General features: G+C 29.8%; 3 protein-coding genes across 3 annotated transcripts; all 3 read left to right on the top strand.

Moving 5' to 3' along the window:
* The first annotated feature begins 710 nt into the window (after positions 1–710).
* Positions 711–3,246, top strand: LOC101504566 (probable indole-3-acetic acid-amido synthetase GH3.1). The gene is given in 4 exon segments (XM_012718987.3): positions 711–1,124; positions 1,426–1,527; positions 1,653–2,626; positions 2,629–3,246. Coding segments are annotated over 4 exon segments (1,782 nt in total). The 5' UTR covers positions 711–804; the 3' UTR covers positions 3,015–3,246.
* Positions 3,247–12,485: 9,239 nt separating this feature from the next.
* LOC101504230 (metal transporter Nramp3) lies at positions 12,486–16,502 on the top strand. The gene is made up of 4 exons (XM_004511820.4): positions 12,486–13,225; positions 14,290–14,426; positions 14,550–15,202; positions 15,986–16,502. Exons 1-4 carry the CDS (start codon positions 12,717–12,719, stop codon positions 16,205–16,207), a joined length of 1,521 nt encoding a protein of 506 aa, XP_004511877.1. The 5' UTR covers positions 12,486–12,716; the 3' UTR covers positions 16,208–16,502.
* Positions 16,503–18,778: 2,276 nt separating this feature from the next.
* Positions 18,779–25,588, top strand: LOC101503909 (aspartic proteinase 36-like). Its single transcript, XM_004511819.4, has 12 exons — positions 18,779–19,240; positions 19,362–19,482; positions 20,579–21,006; positions 21,111–21,267; positions 22,345–22,427; positions 22,512–22,608; positions 22,706–22,778; positions 22,892–23,098; positions 23,308–23,432; positions 23,725–23,826; positions 23,903–24,000; positions 25,145–25,588. Exons 1-12 carry the CDS (start codon positions 18,963–18,965, stop codon positions 25,314–25,316), a joined length of 1,941 nt encoding a protein of 646 aa, XP_004511876.1. The 5' UTR covers positions 18,779–18,962; the 3' UTR covers positions 25,317–25,588.
* The last annotated feature ends 480 nt before the right edge of the window (positions 25,589–26,068 follow it).

The following is a 26,068-nucleotide window of genomic DNA, read 5'->3' as shown; positions in this document are numbered from 1 at the left end:
TAAAAATTTATTGTTGAAAATGTATGATAATTTATGTTTTTTTTTTAAGTTTTAATTTTGATTTGTTTAATATAAAATTTTCTTTTTTTATTTCTTACCAAGATCCATATAAATTTTATATTAAAAATACATTGAAAATTGTGTTTTTTAATCTTTAATGTTTTAAAAAATTTATTTTTAATGTAAAATTTGCAATTTTAATTGTCTAAACAAATGCTCTTAATCTAAGGACACTTGTTAACATAAGAAAAAAATTTAAAAGAATAATATGATAAATGTGATATACGATAGTTTTAATAGTATATTTATAAATTAAAAAGCTTTCATATATTGATTCTTAAACTAATAAATTAATAATCATTTTTATGAATTAAAAAAATAATGGTCGAATTTTATATTTTTAGAAATATAATTTATAATAAAAATATTATTTTATTGTTTATAAATATTATATTAAATAAATAATAAAAAAAAATATTTTAGTGACGCTTTTAATAAATAATATTTAATTATTATAATTTGTGTAATAATAGAAAATAATTTTTTTTATAAAGATTTATTTAATTATTAATTTAAAGATCAATAAAAATTTAGTGATATATTAATGATAGGATAGAAAAAGATAAATAAATTAAAAATTGAGTGTAAAATAGTTGTTGAAATCTTGGTCTTGTTTACCTATAAATACTACTCACCCCTTCACGCTTCCTTCATTCATTCACTCTTTCTATTTCTCATTTCTTCTTTCTGTTTCATTCCTTTGTATTCATTTTCTCTTTTGTTCCAAAATCCTAAGAGTTAATCATGGCCGTTGAATCTGAGTTTCTTCAAGTAGCTCCTTCTTCGGTTGATGAGAAGAGCTTCAATCCTGTTCAGTTAATAGAAGAAATGACCGAAAACCCTGACCCCTACCAAGAGAGGACTCTAGCTGAAATTCTGAAACAAAACGCAGAGACAGAGTACTTGAAACTGTTTGGACTTAACGGTGCAACTGACCGTGAAACGTTCAAGTCTAAGGTTGCTCTTGTAACCTACGAGGATGTGTTGCCTTTTATTCAACGCATTGCTAATGGTGACCGTTCTCCAATCTTGTGCGCTCATCCAATCTCTGAATTTCTGACTAGGTCCGTTCTCTAATTACATATATATCTCACTTTTCATTTAAAATCATTTAAGACACATTAATATTATTATTTGACCATACATTTTTATTTATGAGAAAACTGGACACCACATAGTGGTAAAATAAAAAAACATAAGACATGTTTGTTAATATTACGGTGCATTTAAGAATTGTATCTTTTTTTTTTTTTTAATATATACTTCCTTTATTAGTGTATTAAACTCTTTATTTATTTTCAATCATGCTTCAATGAACGCGTAATATTAAGTGAATTAATTAATCAAACAACCTGAAAATTACAGTTCAGGAACATCAGCTGGTGAGAGAAAATTGATGCCGACAATTGCTGAAGAAATGGACCGTCGTCAGTTTCTGTACAGTCTTCTGATGCCAGTGATGGATCAGTACGTTTTGTTTTCATTTAGTGATGATGCAGTCGTTATTTAGAGAATCATATTATAATAATATATAGTATTTATAAGTTTGAATTGTTATTTATGAACTAATGTTTCTTAATTTGTTTGAACAGATATGTGCCTGATTTGGACAAAGGAAAAGCACTTCACTTCCTTTTTATCAAAGCAGAAACAAAGACTCCAAGTGGTTTAGTAGCACGTCCAGTTCTCACAGCCTATTACAAAAGTGAACAATTTAAGAATAGACCATTTGACCCTTACAACGTTTTAACAAGCCCAAATGAAGCCGTTCTATGTCTCGATTCATATCAAAGCATGTACACTCAAATGCTATGTGGGCTCATCATGCGCCACCAAGTACTAAGAGTTGGAGCTGTTTTTGCTTCTGGGCTTCTTCGAGCCATTAGATTCCTTCAACTTAATTGGGCCCAATTAGCCCATGACATCTCCACCGGAACCCTAAACCCCAAAATCACTGACCCATCCATCAAAGAATGCATGTCCAAAATACTGAAACCCGATCCCGAACTCGCGAATTTCCTAACGAAAGAATGTTCTGGAGAAAATTGGGAACGTATAATCCCAAGAATTTGGCCTAATACAAAGTACCTTGAAGTTATAGTGACAGGTGCTATGGCTCAATACATTCCAACTCTTGATTATTACAGTGGTGGGCTTCCTAAGCCTTGTACAATGTACGCTTCATCTGAGTGTTACTTTGGGCTTAACCTAAAGCCCATGAGTGAGCCATCTGAAGTTTCTTACACCATCATGCCAAACATGGGTTACTTTGAATTTTTACCACATGACGACTCATCACCTATTACCCTCTCACGTGACTCACCACCAAAACTTGTGGAACTTGCTGACGTGGAAATTGGAAAAAGCTATGAACTAATTATAACAACTTACTCGGGTCTTTGTCGTTACCGCGTTGGCGATATTCTTCAAGTAACCGGTTTCCATAATAATGCCCCGCAATTCAAATTCGTGAGACGTAAGAACGTGTTGTTGAGCATCGATGCGGATAAAACAGACGAATCTGAACTTCAAAAAGCGATCGAAAACGCTTCCGAGTTGTTGAAGAAATTCAATACGAGCGTCGCGCGGAAACGAAATCGATCCCTGGACATTACGTGATTTATTGGGAGCTTTTAATAAAGGATTCGTCAAATCCTCCAAGCGATGAAGTTTTGAATGAATGCTGTTTGGTGATGGAAGAGAGTTTTAATACGGTTTATAGGCAGGGAAGAGTTGCTGATAATTCGATTGGGCCGTTAGAGATACGTGTGGTTAAAAATGGCACGTTTGAGGAGTTAATGGATTATGCTATATCGCGTGGTGCATCGATTAATCAGTATAAAGTTCCTAGGTGCGTGAGTTTCACGCCCATAATGGAGCTTCTTGATTCTAGGGTGCTTTCGGTTCATTTTAGCCCTGGTTTACCTCATTGGACCTCAGAACGACGTCGTTGATCTTCAAACGTGTATAACATGCACCCATGCATTGCACGAGCTCTTTCCGTAATAATAATAATAATAATAATAAAAGGGAAAGCCATGTAAAAAATGCGTGTCTGTGTGTATGTTTTGTTAACTATTTTGTTTTGATTATAAATTAAGTATGTCAAATTTTAGTTGATTAGATATTTCAGAAGTGCTTAATGTTTTCTTCTTTTTATTTTAATAATAAGTTTCTTTTTGGGTATGGATTTGTTTAAAGTTATTCCTTTTAACTTTTAATGTCTGTGATATTAGTTCGATATATGGTTCAAATGGAACTGTTGTCGTGCAAATGCTTGTTTATATTTAGTTTGGAGATGATGTATCTTTAACATTTAGAATTTGAAAAGACGTTGAAAGATAAGATTATGTAAACCGCTCATGTTACGAGTGTTTGGAATATTTGGTAAGAATTGAAGTCTTGATGTGATCAATATATTAAGGTTTTATAAATTTGAAGAAATTATCTTTTTCAACAATAGGTTCTATGCGGGTGTATTCTTGCGCACATGCTATATATTCTGTCTATGACACTAGGTTTATTGATTTATAAATATCAATGTCTTCATAGTCAAATATATTTATCAATTTCAACTTTAAGTAATTACATGTTTCTCTTTCACAATAAGTGTTATTATAACAAAAAGAAACTGTCTCAAAATAAATATTATTTATAATTTTTAATATAATTTTAATTATTTTTTAATAATTGTTATATATATAATTTTGAAAATTTTATTACTTTATATTGATAATAGTACAAAATTAATCAATAATTAAAATAAATAATTTAATAATTTTTTTTAATATATATATAAAAATTTAAACGAATTGAGACGCAGAGAATAAGAGTTTGTTTGATTTACATTCTAAAAACTCTATTTTAGTATTTAAAAATTTAAAAATTATAATTATCAAACAACTTTTTTTTTTTAATTTTCTTTTTAAAGAGAATTTTCTAAAATTTATTTATAAAATAACTATAAAAAAATAAAATACAATAAAAAAAGGCTTAAATTTATTTGAAGCAATAGAAACCTGGAAGCATATCACAAGTCACAAAACCTTTATAGTTTATACCGCAGAGGTGCAGATGGTTTAGTGCGTTGTAGCGTGAGGGGGGTTGATTAATACTGTCACAATTGACAGCCTTAATACTAGTATTATTTTGCAATGAACACTCTTTTAATACTTTAAATTAAATTTTGTAGCCTTTCTAACTAACATCTTTGACTCTATTTACCGTATCTTAAATATGTAAGGAGAAAGTGAGGTCTGTGATAATAGATTAAATCGTTTCAATAAGAGTTTATTAATCTATGTCAAATACAGATTAAGTTTTGTTTTTAAATAAATAAGGTTAACATTTCTAAAAGAATGTTATTTAACTAAATTGAGTTATACTACTACTACAAGACTTTAGGTTTGACAAGTTGCAACTTAAATAAAAATATATCATATTTAATATTATTATTATTATTATTATAGATTTTGAATTTTGTGAGTTAAATTATATATTTTCAAACATTTAGTAATTTAACCGTATAATATACATTCTTTATCACAAAAAAAAAAAAATAGTGTACATTAATGTTTAACATATATTTAAAGATATTATTATTAAAATAACATGTTAAATCTTAAAACATAATTTTATTTCATTGATCTTTTAATTTGTTAATTAATTTAATTATTTATTTAAAAATATTAAAATAAAATAAATTTTTAAGTACTAGACCATACAAATATTTTTTGAAAGCTAAACTCATACTTAAAAATAATATTCAGATTTAAACCTTTAATTTTACATAACAAACTCAAACCTTGCAATATTTTGTTGGCCTAACACCTATTCACATTCCTATGGGAAAGAAAAAAAGAAAAGATGCAAATATGGTGGAGGTTACATTTCTGCATCGGTATTCAGAAGTGGCGAATTCTAAGATATGCTCTAAAAGTAAATCATTTCCATATATTAAAAATGTAAAACAATGTGAAGAAATATTAGTTATTTGAAGGTTCTTACCTCTATCTTTAATTAATTATAAGTATCAATTGAAAATAAATTGCCCTTAAATATAAGTGTACTTTTAAATTATTAATCTATTTTTTATCATTTTTTTAATACTATTAATTTATCTTAAAAAAACAATTTAAATATATTTATATATAAAAGATATTTTAATTAAACCATCCACAATAAATTTACTATTTTACTTTTGTAATATATAAATAAAACAAAACAAATATTTATAACCGACACTTTTGTAAGAATCTCAAACTCTTTTTAGGTGTTCGAGATCAATCATTTGAAAGTACCTACACTTTCTTTTTATAAAGCCAAAAAAAAATATTATCATGCTAGGTTATGATACGATACATACCAACAAAGCAAAGCAACAATTACACCTTCAACTAAGTGAGTTTTAAAACCAACTCACGAAACACAAAAATACTATTTACAAAAACCAAACTGAGGCCATGCCCCTAAAAAAGACGTAGCCAAAGCTAAGACATTCTCGTGGGTTGTTATCCCATTGTTAATTTAGCTCAAGAAAAATTTAACCAAGACTAAAAATAATATACTCAAAGTTAATTAGTCCATTAATAAGCATGTAGAAATGTCGCATTCTGATCTGCAAATGAACTAGGCTTTTGAAATGTCGAGTTCACACATAGCTAGTACGTGTTTGATTCTCAATAGTACTCGATTGTGTGGGACACCACCTGGACTTTATATGTGTGCCAATATTCTGCATTAATTAATTTATATAAGATCCTTTGTATTATATTCGTTTGATGCTTTACTTCAAATTTATATAATGTTTAATTTAAAACATATTAATTATTCTATAGAAAAACATATTAATGAAAGTTATCAAATATAAAAACTGTAATTTCATCATAAGGATAAAATAAAAATAACCTATATATAACTATTTTTTTTAGGACTTTTATATGTGACACCCAAACATAAATGATTTTAATATAAGTATATTAAACACAACTTACGTTTAAAGACACGATAATTCCTGGAATTTCTACTATTCACACCAAATATTGCATTGTTGTACTACGTTCTTCATAGCTATAATTTATTGATGCGGCATCCATTACATTTTCAATATTATTGGATAATATGTGTGTGGACAATACTGTAAAATTAAGAGAACCTATGAACTAAAACATTTTAAAAATTGATATTATAATATTAACAAAAGATGATTATAAGTATGATGATAATACATATCTGGATATTTTGAAATTTTCAAAGTTAATCTATTGGAAGTCTCATATTGAGTAAATGAAGCTGAATTTTCAAAGTTAGTCTATTAAAAATCTCTTATTGGCTAAATGGAATTGAATTGAATTGAATTTAACTTAGTTTAACTCGATAAAAATTGGCCTTGTTTGAAATTCAACTAAAGTTTTTTAATTTTTAATTTCCGTTTAATTACTACTAGTACAGCTTCGCCATTTTTTTATTATTATTTATGTAGCTTAAAGTTGTTGTCTATTCCTTAGAAGTTAAGAATCATAAGAGAAAAAAGGACCACGATATGCATAGTCAATAATTCAAGTTTCTGGTAACCTTTTGATGCTTGATTCTTTTTTGCATTGCATGTGCATAGGCCTACAGATATCGATACACACCACGGGTGCCACTTGAGGATCTTGGTTGGAATGTCACAGTCACACAAGTTGCTCATTAAATGTTTTTTTTTAAATAAAAATAATATAACATAATTACAAAATATATTAATTAAAAAATATATTATACTTTTCAACATAAATTTTAACTCTATATATTTTGAGTTTCTATGTAGTTTGAGTTCCGTCTAAATATATAAAAATTAAATTAATATATAATAAATTAAATAAAAAATTTGAAATTATTTATATTAATTTTTTTTAATTCAATTTACGTTGATTTGAGTGTAATTTTATCTCATTTAAAATTAATTAATAATATTTAAATTAAATCATTAAACTATATTAGTTGTATTATTTTAAATATGAATTGTATTTAAGTATTTTTATATTATTTATATATTATTTTTTTATTATAATTAAAAAATTATGTAATTATTTTATTAATATAAAAAATCTAATTTTTCTTTAAACTATATCTTTAAAATAAATATGTTAATTTTTATTAATATCGACTTAATTGAACTGAACCCAATTAATATGCTATTCATCAATTTGATTTAATTTTATGATAAAAATTATAAAAACTCAATCAAATTAATTATTTTTTTTGTTTAGATTTTTTTCTTTCTAAATATATAAATCAAAGCAATATATTATATTCATAACTCCATTTCTTTTAAATTTGTACAATTTTATAATTAAATTCATATTCTTTTGAGATGTGTTTGCAAAAAAAAAATTTAATTAAAATTTTACAACGTGGAATTCTAGTATATAATATAATTCTATTATTTCTTTATTTTCTGGACGTGGCAAGCTCTCGATCCTTTTTATACCAAATATTTTGATAAATATTGGACATTATTTACTTGGTGGAGACTCAGCACGGTAGTAATACGTATAGTTAATTAATATATCGCTGAAATTCAATAAATGCTTTATATTAAAGTAATAAATTATTTCAACTAATAAATGATGTTTTTATTTTCTTATACAAACAAAAAATCTACACTTTGCCAATTAAATAATTTGAATGTATACTAGTTTTTAATACCCCACAATTTTTTAAATTTTCAATGTATTTTCACTATTAGTTTTTTTATAAACAAAGATGTATTAATGGAGCGCAAAAATTATTCTAACTCATCACATAAACATAAAAAGGTCATATCTTGTTAAAGAATTAAAAAAAAAATCAATTTTTAAAATTTTAAGATTTTAGATTCACTAAAAATATATTTTCATTTTTAATTTCTTAATAAGTGTCTAATAACACTTCTTAACCTTTCTCTTACAAAAATTAAAGCATAAGAATACAACCTATTAGATTTGTAAATCAATCTGAGTAATTCAAATAAATACATGTACCCTCCCTCATAATAAACCATACCAAAAGAATATCTTAATAAATAATACTATCCACCTCCACGGTCCCACCTTGAAAATAATTCTGTTACGTGCTAACAACAATATCCAAGCGGTCGTGCACAAAATTAAATAACACATTTTTTATTTTTTTTTCGTGTCAAGAAAGATCCAATTTGGGCAGCTGAAAAGTGCAACACTTAAAAACTTCAAACCACACATTACTATATACAGAACAAGTGAAGAAAATATGAGACATATTTTCTGCACTATTGAAGCAAATATATTTTCTGCGAGCCAATATGGCCTCTCTTGTTGGCAATTTGTCACGAAGGAATATTGAGAAGAAGGTGTGAGAGATTTAATCTATGCTGCTAACATTTCTTCATTTTCTTACATATTAATCACTAATATTCTCCTATAAAAAAGAATATAATTATACCAGTTAATTAGATTTTCATTAGAAAAAGTATCTCCTCCAACTCAATATCGAATGCTACACCCATGAATCCTAACAACTAATAAATTCACACAAATATTCCAAATAAAGAATACTTACTAAATAAATACAGTAAATAAATACAGTGATGTGATATCTTAATGATGTGATAATAATAAAGAGATAGAACAAAAATGAAATATTAATAGGTGTTCATTTTTTTTTAATATGTATAGTGTATAAAAATATTTAGTAAATATTTTATTTCTTGATTTAGTATTATATATAAATATTAGTGATAAAATTTGAAAAAACATGTGAAACAAATCTTTTCCATCTTAAAGTTTGTTTTTTAACACAATTTGTCTTAAAGTCAATAAAAAAACAAAAAAAACAAAAAATCAATAAACGTGCTAACGATCAATAAATGTTAAGGGAGAAATAACTAAAACTTCAAGAAATAATACTCCATACTCTAAAGTTATATATCTACCCACATTTTATACAAACCACCACCAATTTTATCCTTCTTTTTCAAAAAACAAATCACAATAAAAAACTTACAAAAACATTTCCGAATAACTATCAATTATATCCTTAGTAAAATCCGACAAACTTAATTTAAGCTGTTTAAAACACAAATATGTTTTAAAAAATTCAATTTTTAAAATACGCATGTTTCAAAAAATTTAACATTTAATTTTTTTTCAAAACACATTTAGAATCTTGTGAGAGTAAGATTTTTTTTTTTAAATCAGGAGCATATTTAGATTTGAAAAAAATTATAGTGATAAGTGTATGATTGTGAGATATGAAATAAAATTTCAAACAGAGATCACCATTTATATTATTGAACAAAAAAAAAAATGAACTAGTTTAAGCCCGTATAAAATATGGGCTAGGTTAATACCATTTAAGTCCAAAATAGTTTTGACCATTCCAATCCTACCTACAAAATTGTGGTTCAGTGTGGACTGATCCACATTAGACTGGGCCAATTTCTTTTTTTGACAAAAAAAATAATATTTTAAGTTGAATTAAAAGAAATAATAAAAGATTTAATTTATATAAATCTTTAGTATAGAGAATTATACGATCATTCCATTCTCAACAGACTAGTTATTAGAAAATTTGACTTTTAGTTATAATTATTTTTTGGATAGGTACTATAATACTATAATTACTTTTAACATCATAATTACACATACAATTGATTGGGGGATATACACACCTTAAAACTTTTATAAATTAAAAATAAAATGTAGGTTTAATTATAGTTTCGGTTCATTTTTAAAAATAAAATTGCAGTTTAAAAATAAATTTTTTATAATCCTCTCGTTTTATTTCTCTCTAGTTTTGGTCTCTCAAACTAAATTTTAGTTTAAAACTTGATGAATTGTCATTTTCGTTAAGCTTCACCACACCATTTATGATAATAGATTTCAGACACCACGAGATCTTGAGGCATAGTGTCGCTTAAATAAGTGCAAAAAAACAAGACTCCATCAAATTTTGAACCAAATTATGTTTGGGAACCAAAACTGAAAAATAAAAATAAAATTGTTGATTAATTATTTTCGTAGTTTAGCTAAAATAAGGAGACAAAAACTGCAATTAAGTCTAAAATTTATTGTTATTTTATCAAAAAGTAAAATTTATTGGTATTTTATCAATCACCCATCACACACAAATATAAAAATAAAAATATATAAAGAAAGCATTATTTACGTCTATGTTTTTTTTATAGAATATTTATGTCAGTAGTATATCTTGATTTTTCAAACTCTTATTATTAAGTTTTATATTTTGTCTATGTTATTCTTAAAAAATCAATTTATAATGTAAAAATATATCTCTTTATATAATTATTTGAAAGTTTATCTTTAATTTATGTGAGACATTTCAATACAATCAATCGTATTCAAAATTATTGAATTTGTTATGTTAATATAAACAGTGATTGGTTCACAAATGCATGCTCTATCAAACATATTATTACTATCTTCATGATATAGTGCGTAAAGCAAACTCACGAGCATGTAAGTATGAATATAATTTTGATAATTTTAGGATCTATATCGTATTTAAGCATTAATCTTAAAAAATTAATCTTAAAAAATGAGATAAACAAATGATGAGCACATGTTAGTTTGTGGTCCTTGCTCAACCTACAATATAATGTAAATATTCTAACAATTGTCCATTTGATATATATTGTAATAATTATATTAAAATTCTTTAATAATATTGACATTTACAAGTTAAGTAGACCTTATGGATTGATAAATATTTATTTTATGTGTTTTTTGAATATTAGCTATAAATATTTATGCTGCATTTATCCGTGACAATTATATATCTTGTATTTTGTATGTAACCATAATATATATATATATATATATATATATATATATATATATATGCCCCACGTTTGTTTTTATATTTATGAGCAATAAATATTTATTATGTATATTTTATATTTATTAGTGACAAATATGTATCATGTGTTTTTAATAAATCAATGAATAATATTTATTTCATATATTATTTTTTATATCTATTAAGTATAAATATTTAATCTCATGTTTTTCAAAATTTATGAGTGATAAATATTCATATCATATATTTTATATGTATCAGTGACAGATATGTATTCCGTATTTTTAATAAATAAATTAAAAATATATGTCTTGTATTTTTTATTTATATTTATCAGTCATAAATATCTAATCTCATGTTTTCTATATTTTTTTTTTATCAATGATTAATATATATCATATATCAATGTGCAGAAAATTATAGTTAGTATATTATAATTATTTTTATTTTTATGTGACAATATTAAAAGACAAATTTCAACGATATATGCAATAACAAATGTTTGTCCCATATATGATATTTTTATTTTTATTTTAATCTGACTCGATACCGATTTGTCTTGTTTATGATAATTTAATTATTTCAATAAGAATTTATCTTGTATATAATAACAATTTTAAAAATATTATCACTAACAATTTATTTCGTGTATAATAGTAATTTTAACTAATTGATTTGGAAATAATACTATTTTAATTAAGTGATTATGACAAATATATGTCCCTTGTATGATTTACAGAGAAAATTATAATTAGTGAATTATATTTTCGTAAAAAATTATAACTTTTTATAAATTTGATTTTGTTAGAACCCCATGATAAAATATCACAAAAACTGATTTAAATCAAATTACATATTTTTCTTCACTGAATTTTCATTTTTTTTATTAGCGACAACTTGTCAAATATATCAAAAAATTATTCTATTTATAATTAATATAAATCATAAATATACTATCTTATATTTTCTTTTAGGCAAAACATACAATTAAATAACAATTGAATGACCGACTTTTAATTAAATAAGTATATTTTAAAATGTTAGATTCATAAATTTTTATAGGATAAAATTGTTCTTTCATTCTAAATCACCGGCCACACACTTTATAACCATATTTTTCTTTGTATTAAATAATTTGTTTTTGTCTTAGAGATTTATTGCTACAAGTTTTTTTTCTACTTTAAATTATTTGTTGCTGCGTCCCACAGCTACTTTTGTTTCTTTTCTATTTTTAGTTAGATGACAAAAGATAAAAGAAGGTTGAATTAAGAGAAGATATCAATACTCCTATCTCAATACAACTTTAAAATTATACATACAATTAGACTGAAATACAACTTTTTTTTGTAGTCCATATAAAAAATATTATTATAATTTTTTTGCATTGAGTTAACATCTTTACAAAAACACGCGAAAATGATGATACAGCCAAAATATAAAAATGAACAAAATTTACATTTTGGTAATATCTTCTTTATAAATAAAATTATAATTTAAAGAAAGCAATGAAATTAGACAAACGAAATTAGGATGAGCCATTTTGAAAATGATTAAAAAAGAAAAGAAATCTCAGGCGAGATATATCACATGTGCATATCTACTCTTTCATTGTTGCTTAAAAAACCAAAAGTGGGGACCACAAGCGTAGTTCTGATTAATCTTCATTTTTTATTCCTTTAGCGATAAGCCAGAAGCAAGTTCAGAAACCAGAGTGCGTTTGGATTTTGAAAACTCCAACTCTTCCACTCAAAGAGTGAGTTGTTTCAAACCTCCTTTTTCCAACCTCTAAAAATAGACCACAGTGTCGTGGCAACAACGCTACTTATTATTCTCTCATCATGTCTAATCAACAACAGCCTCTATTACTTGAAGAAACCGCTTACGATTCATCCGAAAAAGTAATCGTAGTTGGAGACGAAGATTACGAAGCTGACGTGGACAACGGTATTCGAATCCCACCTTTTTCATGGAAGAAACTATGGCTATTCAGTGGCCCTGGTTTTCTAATGAGTATAGCTTTTCTAGATCCTGGAAACTTGGAAGGAGATCTTCAATCTGGTGCTATTGCTGGTTATTCTCTTTTATGGCTTCTTATGTGGGCCACGGCTATGGGACTTCTTATTCAGCTTTTGTCTGCAAGGTTAGGTGTTGCTACTGGTAGACATTTGGCTGAACTTTGTAGAGATGAGTATCCTAGTTGGGCTAGGATTGTTCTTTGGTTGATGACTGAAGTTGCTTTGATTGGTTCTGATATTCAAGAGGTTATTGGAAGTGCTATTGCTATTAGGATTTTGAGTAATGGTCTTGTTCCTCTTTGGGCTGGGGTTGTCATCACAGCTTTAGATTGGTAATTTCATTTTCTCTAAATTGTTATTATGTTTAGTGCTCGAGACGTCTCAAATAGGATTAACTATGGTAGAGATAACCAATGGGAAACAAACAAAATTAGGGACTTTTACTCTGTGAAAACATTTCGTATTTTCGTAATGCTGTTGAAATAAACAATTGTCGTGGAGATAAGATGTAATATTAGTTAATGGAGATGCATTTCCAGAATAATGAAAACTGTTTTTTTGGACATTTTCATTGTTTTATTAATGAGTAAAATTAACACAAATTTTTGTAAATGAAAATAGGAAATGTTTTCACAAAATAAATGGCCCGTAACTTCCTTGATTATGGTCTTAAGTATAGGTAAATTAGATAAATTATCTTATAATTGTTTTGGAATTGGGTTTTCTTGATGTTAATTATGGGACGTGGAGTGGGTTATATGGCAGTTTTTAGAGGATAAATGTTAGATAAAGTTGTATGGGTGAGGATGCTCCAACAAATTGCCAACAAATTGAATAGCAATTAAGAAAATTATCGTACGATTACTCCAAATATGTGGACCCTAATCTTTAAGTTTGATTTGCTCCTATTATTTTTGCTAAATTGGATGCAATAGAGTACCATTGAATCTCCTTCAGCACACTTTGAAATTTCTTATGGATTGCACATCCACTATCAAACATATTGTTCAATGATAGTTCATAGAACAATAGTTCTCTAACTTCAATTATGCATCAAGAGAAAAGGATTTAGAGTTCTGTCTTTGGCAGAGTTTTGAGTAAGAAACCAACGACCTCACATGGTCACATCACTTGATGAAGGGAAATAATTCTTAACAAAGAGTTGCATTCTTTCATGAATTGATTCAAATGAAAAGATGTTTTAATTGGGAAAGAATATATTCATCGCAATTATTAAGTTCAAAATCAGAAATATTGATGAGTCCATGATCAAATGTCTTTTTCTTTTTTTACATTTAAGAAGCCTTTGAAAGTTGAAACAAGCATTTGTACTTGTTTAACAAGGTATAGTATTCAAAACTAAACATTTAACTTCTATTTGATTGCCTTGTCACAGTTTTATTTTTCTCTTTCTTGAGAACTATGGTGTGAGGAAATTGGAAGCATTTTTTGCTGTTCTGATTGCTATAATGGCTCTCTCATTTGCATGGATGTTTGGTGAAGCAAAGCCAGACGGGGTTGATGTTCTTGTTGGTAAGGAGTTTATTTCATCAATTTGGAGTTTAAACATGTGCAAATTTGTCTTAATTTGCAAGCTAATTTTCGAGGTATGCATATGCTTCATATCTGATACATGCTTGGATTTTATATTTGTAGGTATTTTGGTTCCTAAACTTAGCTCCAGAACTATACAACAAGCTGTTGGAGTTGTAGGTTGCATTATTATGCCTCACAATGTATTCTTGCATTCTGCTCTTGTTCAATCAAGGCAGGTTGATCCGAAAAAGAAAGGCCGTGTTCAAGAAGCTATAAATTACTACTCCATAGAGTCTACCATTGCCCTTGTTGTCTCCTTTGTCATCAATATATTCGTCACAACTGTGTTTGCTAAGGGCTTTTATGGTACCGAAATAGCGAATCGCATCGGTCTGGTAAATGCAGGGCAGTACCTTCAGGAGAAGTATGGAGGTGGAGTATTCCCAATCCTGTATATATGGGGTATTGGGTTATTAGCAGCTGGTCAAAGTAGCACTATTACTGGTACATATGCTGGACAATTCATCATGGGTGGTTTTCTGAATTTGAAGTTGAAGAAATGGATAAGGGCGTTGATTACGCGGAGTTTTGCAATCATCCCAACCATGATTGTTGCTCTTATATTCGATACCTCAGAGGATTCATTGGATCTTCTGAATGAATGGCTCAATGTTCTTCAGTCAGTGCAAATCCCCTTTGCATTGATTCCCTTGCTTTGTTTGGTGTCGAAGGAACAGATAATGGGCACCTTCAAGATTGGGTCTGGCCTCAAGGTATACGATTTTCTTGCATTTTGGTTCCACTTGTTCTACTAGTTACCCATTGTCAGTTTGTGTTACTATGAAATGCCAGATTAATCCATTTGGTATGAAGTTGCCATATATGTATTCATATATCTATTATATAAAATCTTGGGAGGATATAGTTCAGAAATGTTCCAATGTATTCCTATTTTGTTTTGCTTTTCGGGCTAGAGATAATTCAAAACTAAAATCAATATATGTGATAAATAATGCCTATCAATGAGATTTTGATAATTTCTCTTCTTAAGTCCAACAAGATTGTCACATGCTTACCGAAGAGACAGTGTTATCAAATAGCTGCTATAGCATAGCAGAATTTGAACAAATTGCTATTGTTCTGCGATAGGTTATTTTGTACAAAGTGTAGCCAAATAGTCACTATTGCGGTGCTATATCGTAGCGGAATGTGAACAAACCGCTATTTTCTGCGATCCACGATTGACAACACTGCGAAGAGACTAGTTTCAAGGCCTGATTTTTTGTTCTCCACCCCCTCATGGCCTCATTCATATTCTTTTAGTATGGATTGGTGCTGCTTGTTAATTTCTTGAATCTTTATTGATTAGGTGCGGACAATATTGTTAGTCTGATGCTTTTGACTTTTTGGAAATTCTTCTTAAACCATAGCATCTGGGGACTACGGATGTATTATCAATATCAACACTTCTTTGTGCAGTATTCTGCTCAATTTGTTTGGATTAATTTTGTATAATAGTCATGCTCATGAATGATTGCCTTATGATTTCAATACAGATTATATCCTGGCTTGTGGCTGCTCTGGTGATAGTGATAAATGGCTATCTTTTGCTGGAATTCTTTTCCTCTGAAGTGAATGGAGCAGTGCTCACCACTATTGTGTCCACAATAACAGCTGCATATGTTGCATTCATAATTTACCTTATTTCAAGTGCCTTTACCTTTTCACCTTGGCAAAGTTTAACTCAATCAAAGACAGTTGTTACCGCGGAGAGTTAAGCAGTCACAAAGACATTTGCTGCCACGGAAAGTTCAGCAGTCAATCTTTTATTCCTTAAAATCATGAAGTAGGACATGCTATATGCTGCTAAAGGATTTTTAATTGATATTTTTGCCCTATTCTCATTCGGCATACTAATGCTTGTTATTTGTATAATAACTAACTTGCAATGATTCAGGCGCAGTAGTACCTTATTGGTTGTCTGTACTTCAATGAAACAAGTCAAAGTAGATGTTACTGCACTACTGTAAAATTTTATTTACAATGAAGCTTTAATCATACCTTTTAAAACTATGATGTTACGGATGTTATTTTGTGGTTAAATTGTAAATAATTATTTATTTTTTATCAGGGATAGAACCTACATGGTGCATGTCATAAACAAGTAGCTCAAGCTGATATTATCATTTCAAGCACTTGAATTATTTTATTATTATACTCTAACAAGGTGAACTATGATGCTACCAATTGAAATACAGTGGAAGCAGAGGCATTTGTGATGCTTCTTTCAACTTTTAGGATTGTTTTTGAGTTTGATGAAGGATTGTTTCAAATTGTATGTGTACGTTTCATTCATGCCTTTCGAGCTTGAAGAAAGTTTCACCCTTGCATCTCTTCTGAGGTATATCTCAACAACTTCTGGAACTAACGCAAGTGTTAAGAAGATAATGGGTTGGCAAGGCAATAACTTTTTTTGTTTCATTTATTGTTTGCGTTCTTATCTTTTATTAGTTATTACACATCCTTTGTAATATGCATAATTTTACTACAAATAGAAAACACGGTTAATTTTGGGTTAAAGCTCCACAGTGGTTTGATCGTAAGTTTGCTCTGTTTTCAAAACAGAACCTAAGCCATTTAATGTGGCTCCTTCTTCTAACCATAGTCGTTATATTGAAAGTAGTTTACAACCTCACAGGGTCAAACCAACTTATGTGAGCCTCCTTCTATCTATGCTTTTCAGGTTTCACCATCTGCCTTTTTGTAGCATATGTTGGATATGCTGCAGATGGACTTTTCTTGCGTCTCAAGGTGATCTTCGCGTGATTTTTATGAATCACAAATTGCAGACTTGACTAACGGTGCTACTCCAATTTCCTCAATCTTCAAACACACTTGTAAATGGCTATAAATTTTACTAATTTCAGCCATCTACATTTTAGTTTTAAACTAATTTTAAATACAGGTTGTGCTACGGTCTTAATTGCATTCAAATGCGGTTAACGTAGCTTCATGAAGGTCGCCTAACGAGAAAACAAATGGTGTATAAATTACGATGATATAGCTTTTTTAAAATAGTTTATAACAAACGGTACAACTATGATGTGTCTCAACTCCAACATTGTGATAAATCAACTAAGTTCTCACCAACAAAAAGAAAATTCAATTACTATTGTTAAGTAAGCCTGCTTTCTCTCAAAATATTGATATTAGCTCCACAGGACCACATCACCTAGTATTAGTAATCATCTCCATTTTTAGCACATTAGTATTGTCCTTCCGTAAGTATATATCCACCAGCTCCACTCCAAACTTTGTTTTGTCCACTCTTGTGTGAGGTAAATTACCTGCCATCCTTCCTCCTTCATACTCCAGGCGATAAGGTATATTTTATTTTTACGCACTTTGTCTCTGAAAATCTTTTCTACATTAGAACGTATAACGCCTGTGTAATAATATCCGGTCTTTTATATAAGACTATTCAAATTACAGAAATATTGATTAGTTTTTTTTTTATACAGAAATCACCATAATTAAATATAAAAAAATTAACTACTTTTATCTTGATAATTGAATTGAACGATAGTTTTGAAAAGAGAATATACATTATTAACAAATTTATTGTGAAAATAATTATTTTGCATTAATCAAAGCGATCTTACATATAATGCTGAAAAAGGGTTGAACTTTGTGATCCTAGGAAAGTTACAAACATTGGTTTCAAGGATAACTTTGTGATCCTAGGAAGGCAATTTTTTTAATCTCACTTAATAAATGAAAAAGGGTTGAAGCTGTAAGTTTAGTGGACATGGTCCCTAAAAAAATCTAATGGACATGTATTATCTTCATAAATAAATAGTTTTACACCAACAATTATCTGACTTTATGTTATGATGACATTTAATTAGATGATAAAATTAATAGTGGTTATTAAACTGTCCATTAAGTTTAGAATTGTATATTTAACAAATTAGTTTTTGTATTATTTTATATTATTGAAATATATTCAGAAATACTTTTATACACAGTATCAAAATTTATTGAAGATTGGTTGAGTCACCCTATTAAATTATTTAAATCACCCTCAAATGTCCGATTGGAAATGTGAGAGAGATATATTTATAATATAATATTAGAAGAAATATGACCTGACCATATATATACCGGTGATGATAACTATCACTTGATAACTAATTTCATAAGTGAATTGACCTAACCCAAATTTTAGACAGCTAAAATTGGTTGAAAAATGCGCAATCATTTTTCTCTTAAAATAATCACTTACACATTAAATTATAGGTGAAGACAAAAATAAAAAGAAAATGATTTATTTCCTTAAGAAAAGTGGAACGGAAATAGCTACGTTGATTCAAGAAAAGGATAAGAGCTTGACTTTCCCTCCTTCCTTCTTGGCGTAATCGAGAGTTAAGAATTGCATTTCGCATCACTGTCTTCACTCTCTCTTTCGTATCAATCACCGCCATCACGCGCCTCTTAAACTCACCAAACCCAATCCTCACACCAATCGCAATCATGATGGCATCACCAACTCAACTCATCTCCATCTTTTTCCTCTCCCTCTTCGATCCTTTCTTTGCTCTCTCTATTAACTCCAACAACAACAACAACCTCCTATTATTACGAACTCATCGTAGCAACGCCTCTCGCCCCGCCATGATTCTCCCGCTTCATCTCTCTCCTCCCGATTCTTCCATCTCAGCATTCAATCCACGTCGTCAACTCCAGAGATCCGAATCCCAACGCAATCCTAACGCTCGCATGAGACTCTACGACGATCTCTTTCTAAACGGGTTAGTTAGTTAGTTAGTTAGCATTTTCACTTCCTCTACGATTATTCTTTTAAACGATATTTTTATTATGTTTAATTATATTATTATTATTATTTTGTTTGCGTAATTCGATGGATTTTAGATACTATACCACGCGGCTATGGATCGGTACTCCTCCGCAGAGATTTGCTCTTATTGTTGATACGGGGAGTACTGTTACGTATGTTCCCTGTTCTACTTGCGAACACTGTGGTAGACATCAGGTAATGTAATTCTTCAATGTCACTTTTTTGTTTTGTTTTATTAATGTAAGTTTAGAAATTAATGATTATATTAATTGATTATTAAATTTGTGAATAAGATCGTCTCTTGGTGGTTTGTGGATATCACTCATGATTATGAAAAAATGTTATTTATACAAGTCGTTGTTTTACTGCTAACCTATTTGCAAAAATAAATTGTACGAATTATCCTTTTAATTTTCAACTTAATATTAACTGTTTTTTTCAATTGTTCTCCTTAATTAATAATGCATACATCACTCTCTATTCACTATATTCTACTTTGCTTAAAGGTAATTTTGAATACACCAATAGTTGATAAGGATAATTTATTAAAAATATTTTATTCTCTCTTTTTCATTTATTCATTTTTTTAATTTATGTGAAATGGTCATTTGGGTCACACATTGTGGGATGGAGGGAGTACCTCTGTACTTTTTTTTTCTTTTTTCTTTTTTCTTTTTTTATATTAATAATAATAATATTTGGTGCTGCAAAGGATTGTTAGAGTCGGTGGTGCCAACTTAGTTGGGATCGTTGGCGCTAATAATGCCCCTTGCACCCTTTCCTTGGTTAAAAAAAAGTGTCACATTTGAAATATTTGTTTTTATGATATTATTTGTCATTTTAGAACACTAATGAATCATAACTACATTTTTCTACTAATATGTCCTTATTTATTGTATCTCAACCACATAACTACTAACTACTTCGCAAACTACTTTATTAAATAATTGGTACTTTAGTATATGAATCTGATTTTATCATATAATAGAAGTTAATAAATGACACTTAATATGAGACAAAGATAGTATTTGATTTGTTGCTGAGTTTGTGTACTTCTTCACTACCGGGCGCAGGATGTTCTTTTCATGTAAGTGATGAAAAAGGTGAGGTAGAACATGGAGGAGTGACAATTGGAAGCTATGAATACTTATTTTGTCACTGAACATTATTATTCCATCTTGAAATGGTTGTGGAAAAAAATAATTTTATTTAGAATTTGTTTTCATCATCTGTGTGTAACTCTTGTGATTTATCTGAAGAAGTATTTGTGTTCCCAATTTTATTTTAATAGGATCCTAAGTTCCAGCCGGACCTGTCGGAAACCTATCAACCTGTAAAATGCACACCGGATTGCAACTGCGACAATGATGGGGAGCAGTGCATGTATGACCGACAGTATGCTGAAATGAGTAGTAGCAGTGGAGTCCTTGGTGAGGATGTTGTGTCCTTTGGAAATCTGAGTGAGCTTGCCCCCCAACGTGCTGTCTTTGGCTGTGAAAACGATGAGACTGGTGATATCTATAGTCAGCGTGCGGATGGGATCATGGGTTTGGGCCGTGGAGATCTAAGTATCATGGATCAATTGGTTGATAGAAAGGTAATAAGTAATTCATTCTCCCTCTGCTATGGTGGAATGGATGTTGGAGGAGGTGCTATGATTCTTGGTGGAATATCTCCCCCAGCTGACATGGTCTTTACACATTCAGATCCTGATAGAAGGTGTGTGTCAAATTCCTTATCTGACAGATATGAGATGTCCTGCATTTTCTTAAAAAATGCATTTGATTAATCTCACATTTACTCTAGTTTCGGGATGGCAACAGTCCATATTACAATATCAATTTGAAGGGGATACATGTTGCGGGGAAGCAATTGCGGCTAAACCCAAAGGTTTTTGATGGGAAGTATGGAACTGTCTTGGATAGTGGCACCACTTATGCATACCTACCAGAAGTTGCATTTCTTGCTTTTAAACGCACTGTAAGTTCTTTCACAATCATCATTGTAGAATGTTCTGAGTTGCATTTTTCGCTTTTAATTGTAAAGTTGCCTTGTGGAAGTATTTTAAGGCCATAAACAAAATGTAGAGTTGCCTTCCTATTTGCGAATATGCATTATCAGGTGTGGAGATGAAATTTATAGATTAAAGGGGCCTATAAACTTGTCAATGTGAACATTTTCAGGGGCTAGCTTGATTATTTATTATTGAAAGATGAACTGCCTCTGCTTGTTATTGTTGATGAATCCTATGCCCATTATACAATATATTGCTGCCTACATATTCTTGATTTCACAATTATGCTCCTGGCCTAGCTAAGTGATAAATGAAGTTGGAGGATTTAAACATTTTAAATTATTTACCTGATTATTTTTATTGATTGATAATTTATTGTACATTTATTTTATTCACTTACGGAAAATTACTTTGATGCTTCAATAAATTTAAACTTTCTTTTACCTTTTCATTACAAATATAAAAAATATTTGGATTGTTGTTTGTTCAGAGCATTGAGTTATAAAAGGATGCTAAAATTTACACCATTTAATCTTTCTATTTTCTAAACAGATTTCCCTTATTACTGTAGCTAAAAGTGCCCTGGATTATTGTAGATTAGCTTTACTCAAATAGGAATGACGTGTATGCCGTACTAGTTATTGGGTATTCTATGATATATAACTACATGAAATCACACTGAATTTTCCAATCAAGATGTAATATATATTTGGAGTCAATTTTAACCATTTAACATTGGAACCTCATTTAAACAATAATTCTTTAAAGTTACCTCTTATGAAGCTGCATTTCGGTCTTCATTTCTGTGGAATGTCCACCTAATCAGCTCATAGAATAAAAAATTCATTGGATTAGTCAAATGTATGTGTCATTTTTCACAGAGAGTCCTTTTTATTCTTTCATCATCATTGATAGTTCAGTTTATTAATTACTATATATTATAACCAGATAGCCTGCTAGTGTTTACAATAAAAAATATCCTTTAAAGATAAACTTTATCTTATATGTCTGGTGAGTTTGCTTTTGTATTTATCTGTTTGCAGATTATGAAGGAACTTACCTCTTTGAAGCAAATTAGTGGTCCAGATCCAAATTATAAGGATATATGTTTTTCTGGTGCTGGAATGTATGTATCATTAATTCATTATTAAGTAGTGAAGACAAAAACCTATTGCAGTTTATTGACGGTTCAAATTTACTTGTAATTCAGAGATATCTCTCAACTCTCTAAAAGCTTCCCAGTGGTTGACATGGTATTTGAAAATGGTCACAAGTTGTCACTGTCTCCTGAAAATTACTTGTTTCAGGTTAGTTATTTAAGAAGATAATTAGTATCTTTAGCTGTGTTTACAAGTTGACTGATTCTCTAATCCCTATTTTTCTTGGGGCTATCTTCTTATAAAGCATTCAAAAGTACGAGGGGCATATTGTCTGGGGGTTTTCTCAAATGGAAAGGATCTGACTACACTTTTAGGAGGTAACTAGTTTACTGTGGGTATTTCATACTTTTTGTGTTAGATGTCAGCTTCTGATTTATGGGTTTGTCTACTATACTTCAGTGATAATTCCTATATTATTTTGTTTGTGAAGGTATCTTTGTTCGTAACACACTTGTAATGTATGATCGTGAAAATTCAAAAATTGGTTTCTGGAAAACAAATTGTTCTGAGTTATTGGAAAGACTACACGTCTCTGATGCCCCACCACCAGTGCCCCCAAATTCAGAAGTTACAAATTCAACCAAAGAAATTGAGCCTTCAGTTGCTCCATCTGTATCTCCGTATATTAGTCATCAAGGTATTATTTATCTCATACTATTCTAATTTTATTTTAGTACATACAAAGGTATCATGTTTAAACATGGATATATGTTAAACTTACATAAAGTAGTGCATTGTGTTATTTTACATAAAGTAGTGCGTTGTGTTATTTTATATTAGTGTGATCCCTTTGTAGTTTATATGCTCACTAATGACTGATATCCTATCCTTGCCTTGAATGTGCAGGTGAACTCCAAATTGCTCAAATAACAGTTGCAATTTCATTTAACATCAGTTACATGGATATGAAGCCTTACATTACAGAGTTGGCTGGACTCATAGCTCATGAGCTAGACGTTAATACATCACAGGTTAGAAAATGGTCACCAAGATGCAGGAAATATTACATCTTTTTAAGTAAAATTTATTAATTTGATGCTCAAATGGGATGTAATTAACTATAAATAAGCATATACAACCTTGGCTAGATGAATTTGCTAAAGGGGGTTGGGATTTATGTAGGTCCTAGATGTAAGACTTTCAGTCATGTCATGTGTCAACCTTCCAAAGAACCAAAAATAATATGCATTTTTAGCTAATTTTTCCCTGTTCGCCTGCTTTGTTACTTTATGATAGTGACATTCTTGATTCGAATGCTCGCAGGTTCACTTAATGAATTTTTCTTCACTTGGAAATGGGTCCCTCTCTAGATGGATCATAACCCCAAGGCCATATGCCGATTTCTTTTCTAACACCACTGCAATGGTAATTTGACATTTGTGCATTTGCATTTATGTGAAGACTACCCATCTGAATTTGATGGTGATTTTTTATGTTACAGAGTATAATTTCCCGGCTTTCTGAACATCGCATGCAACTTCCAGACACATTTGGAAGTTATAAGTTGCTTGATTGGAAGGTTGAGCCTTCATCAAAAAGGTAAGTTTTATATTTGAAAGGGGAGGAGGGGGGTAGAAAGTTATCTGTCCTATATCGTTGTATGCTTGTGCTTCCTACCTACATGCTTTATTATTCTTAGTGCATGCAACAATTCTGAATTTCTCTCATTCAGATCAGTTGGAACTCGGAAAGCATGTTAGTCGTACTAATTTATGAAATTTTATGCTTGAGTATTGGGGTCATATGCTGCTTTCCACCTTTTATATTTTGTAAAACACATGCATGTCTTTTCATATTTATACTGGGTGTAAAAGTCTGGGTATACTTATACATTTTTGTACACGGTGAATTTCTTTAATCCAATCCTATTGATGAATTGAAAAATTCTTATGAAAGTAGATTAGGTTTACAAAATTCATATAAAAAGAGAAACCGGTACTTTATCGCACTATTCCAATATACTAGTAAGGTATAATATATTCCTAAAAAATAATTAAATTAGAACTATAAGATTACAGACTTACGATTGCCTAAACTATTTAAAATTTGATATATGCGATCATAAAAATAATACCACATGATTCAATGATTTGATTGATTAATTTCACATTTTACATAAAGTTATTAAGTGATGTAAAAAATCCAAAAATTAGACCTGGTGTGACTGGTGTCAATGAATTCTAACACCCACACACTCTCCAGGCAATGTATATTTATTCATCTTTGCTTTGTTATGTCCTATTTTGGACTTCACGTTTTGTTTATGACATGTTTTATCTCTTATGAGAGGTGCACTGTTTGGAAATGCGGCTCTAATTTTGTATTAATTTTTAAGAACTTAAAAATTCTTTACTTTATTGAGGAAATATTTATGATTTTACTAGTTTGGCAAACAAATATTTTGAGTGACATATGAACTACTCTGAAACTTTTGGGACAACAAGTGAAGTCAAGTAGGAAAACTACCTTTGCTCTGGCAACTCATCATCCTACCTGCATAATTGTTGATTCAACCTTTTCTCTCCATTCCATATTTCAGTTACCGACTTTGGATACTACTTTTCATTTGTGCATATAGCTTTAATGTCTAAAATCTTCTATTAATTGGATATATGGATTAGTGCTTATTCTATATCTGTAACCATTTTGGATGCTGCTAACATATTTTTTTGAGATGATGCAGGACTTGGTGGCAGCAATATTATTTGGTCGTGTCTTTGGCGGTTTTTCTTACACTGCTTCTTGGAGTATCAGCCTTGGGAATATTCTTAATTTGGAAAAACAGACAGCAAGCAGAGCACTCATACAAGCCAGTTGATGTAGCTGTTCCAGAGCAGGAACTTCAACCATTATAAGCAACGTTTGTACTGCTGCTAGTTAATTCCTTCCTTGATTAGTGTGGCTATTATGACCAATTTATACAACCTTAGTTACTCGCTGTTCAAGATTTTTATTTCAAAAAAATCAGGCTGTCTATTTTGATGTGACAAATCCCTGATAGATGTACAGTAAGGATTATTTAGAAGTTTTATCATACACAAATGCAATTTTGGTTGCGATTATTGCAAAATACCGGTGAATCGAAAGGTGGAAGCACAATTGCTTTAGTATAATGTTTGCATTTTTATTTGGCCGATCTGTTTACTTGGTTCATATTCTTATTTTTCTGCTTCTGTATAGGTGATCTTCCTTTTCATTCTTGTTTCATAGTCTATTTACTAGTCATTGATAATAATAAAAAACATGGTGTTGTTATAGCTATAGAATGGTAGGTAATGATAACTTGCGGTGTCCAAAGGCCTCCTCCAACCTTAGGGTTTAGTCGCGAATCCTCCCCTTGGTTCTTCCAGGTACACCATACTTTTCTTGGATCTAAACACCTAGGACCTACTAGGTTTCAGTGTTGGTTTCTCTTATTTGTTTTCTCATGTATTCATTTCTTCCACCATTGTCTCACCAACCATGTTTTTTCTCAAATGTGACGGTGTGACCTGACACGACTGTTCTTGCCTAGCTGGCAGGTTTGCCCTCCTCCCTTCACTAGAGGGCCTCACCTCTTCCTTGTCAAAATAGTGAGTGTTATGCCGCATCTGATCCCCTCCCCTTC

This window comes from Cicer arietinum, chromosome 8 (genome assembly GCF_000331145.2).
Source record: "Cicer arietinum cultivar CDC Frontier isolate Library 1 chromosome 8, Cicar.CDCFrontier_v2.0, whole genome shotgun sequence".
NCBI classification, from domain to species: Eukaryota; Viridiplantae; Streptophyta; class Magnoliopsida; order Fabales; family Fabaceae; genus Cicer; species Cicer arietinum.
Note: the sequence above shows the minus strand (reverse complement) of the source record. Positions and strands in the feature narration are given on the sequence as shown.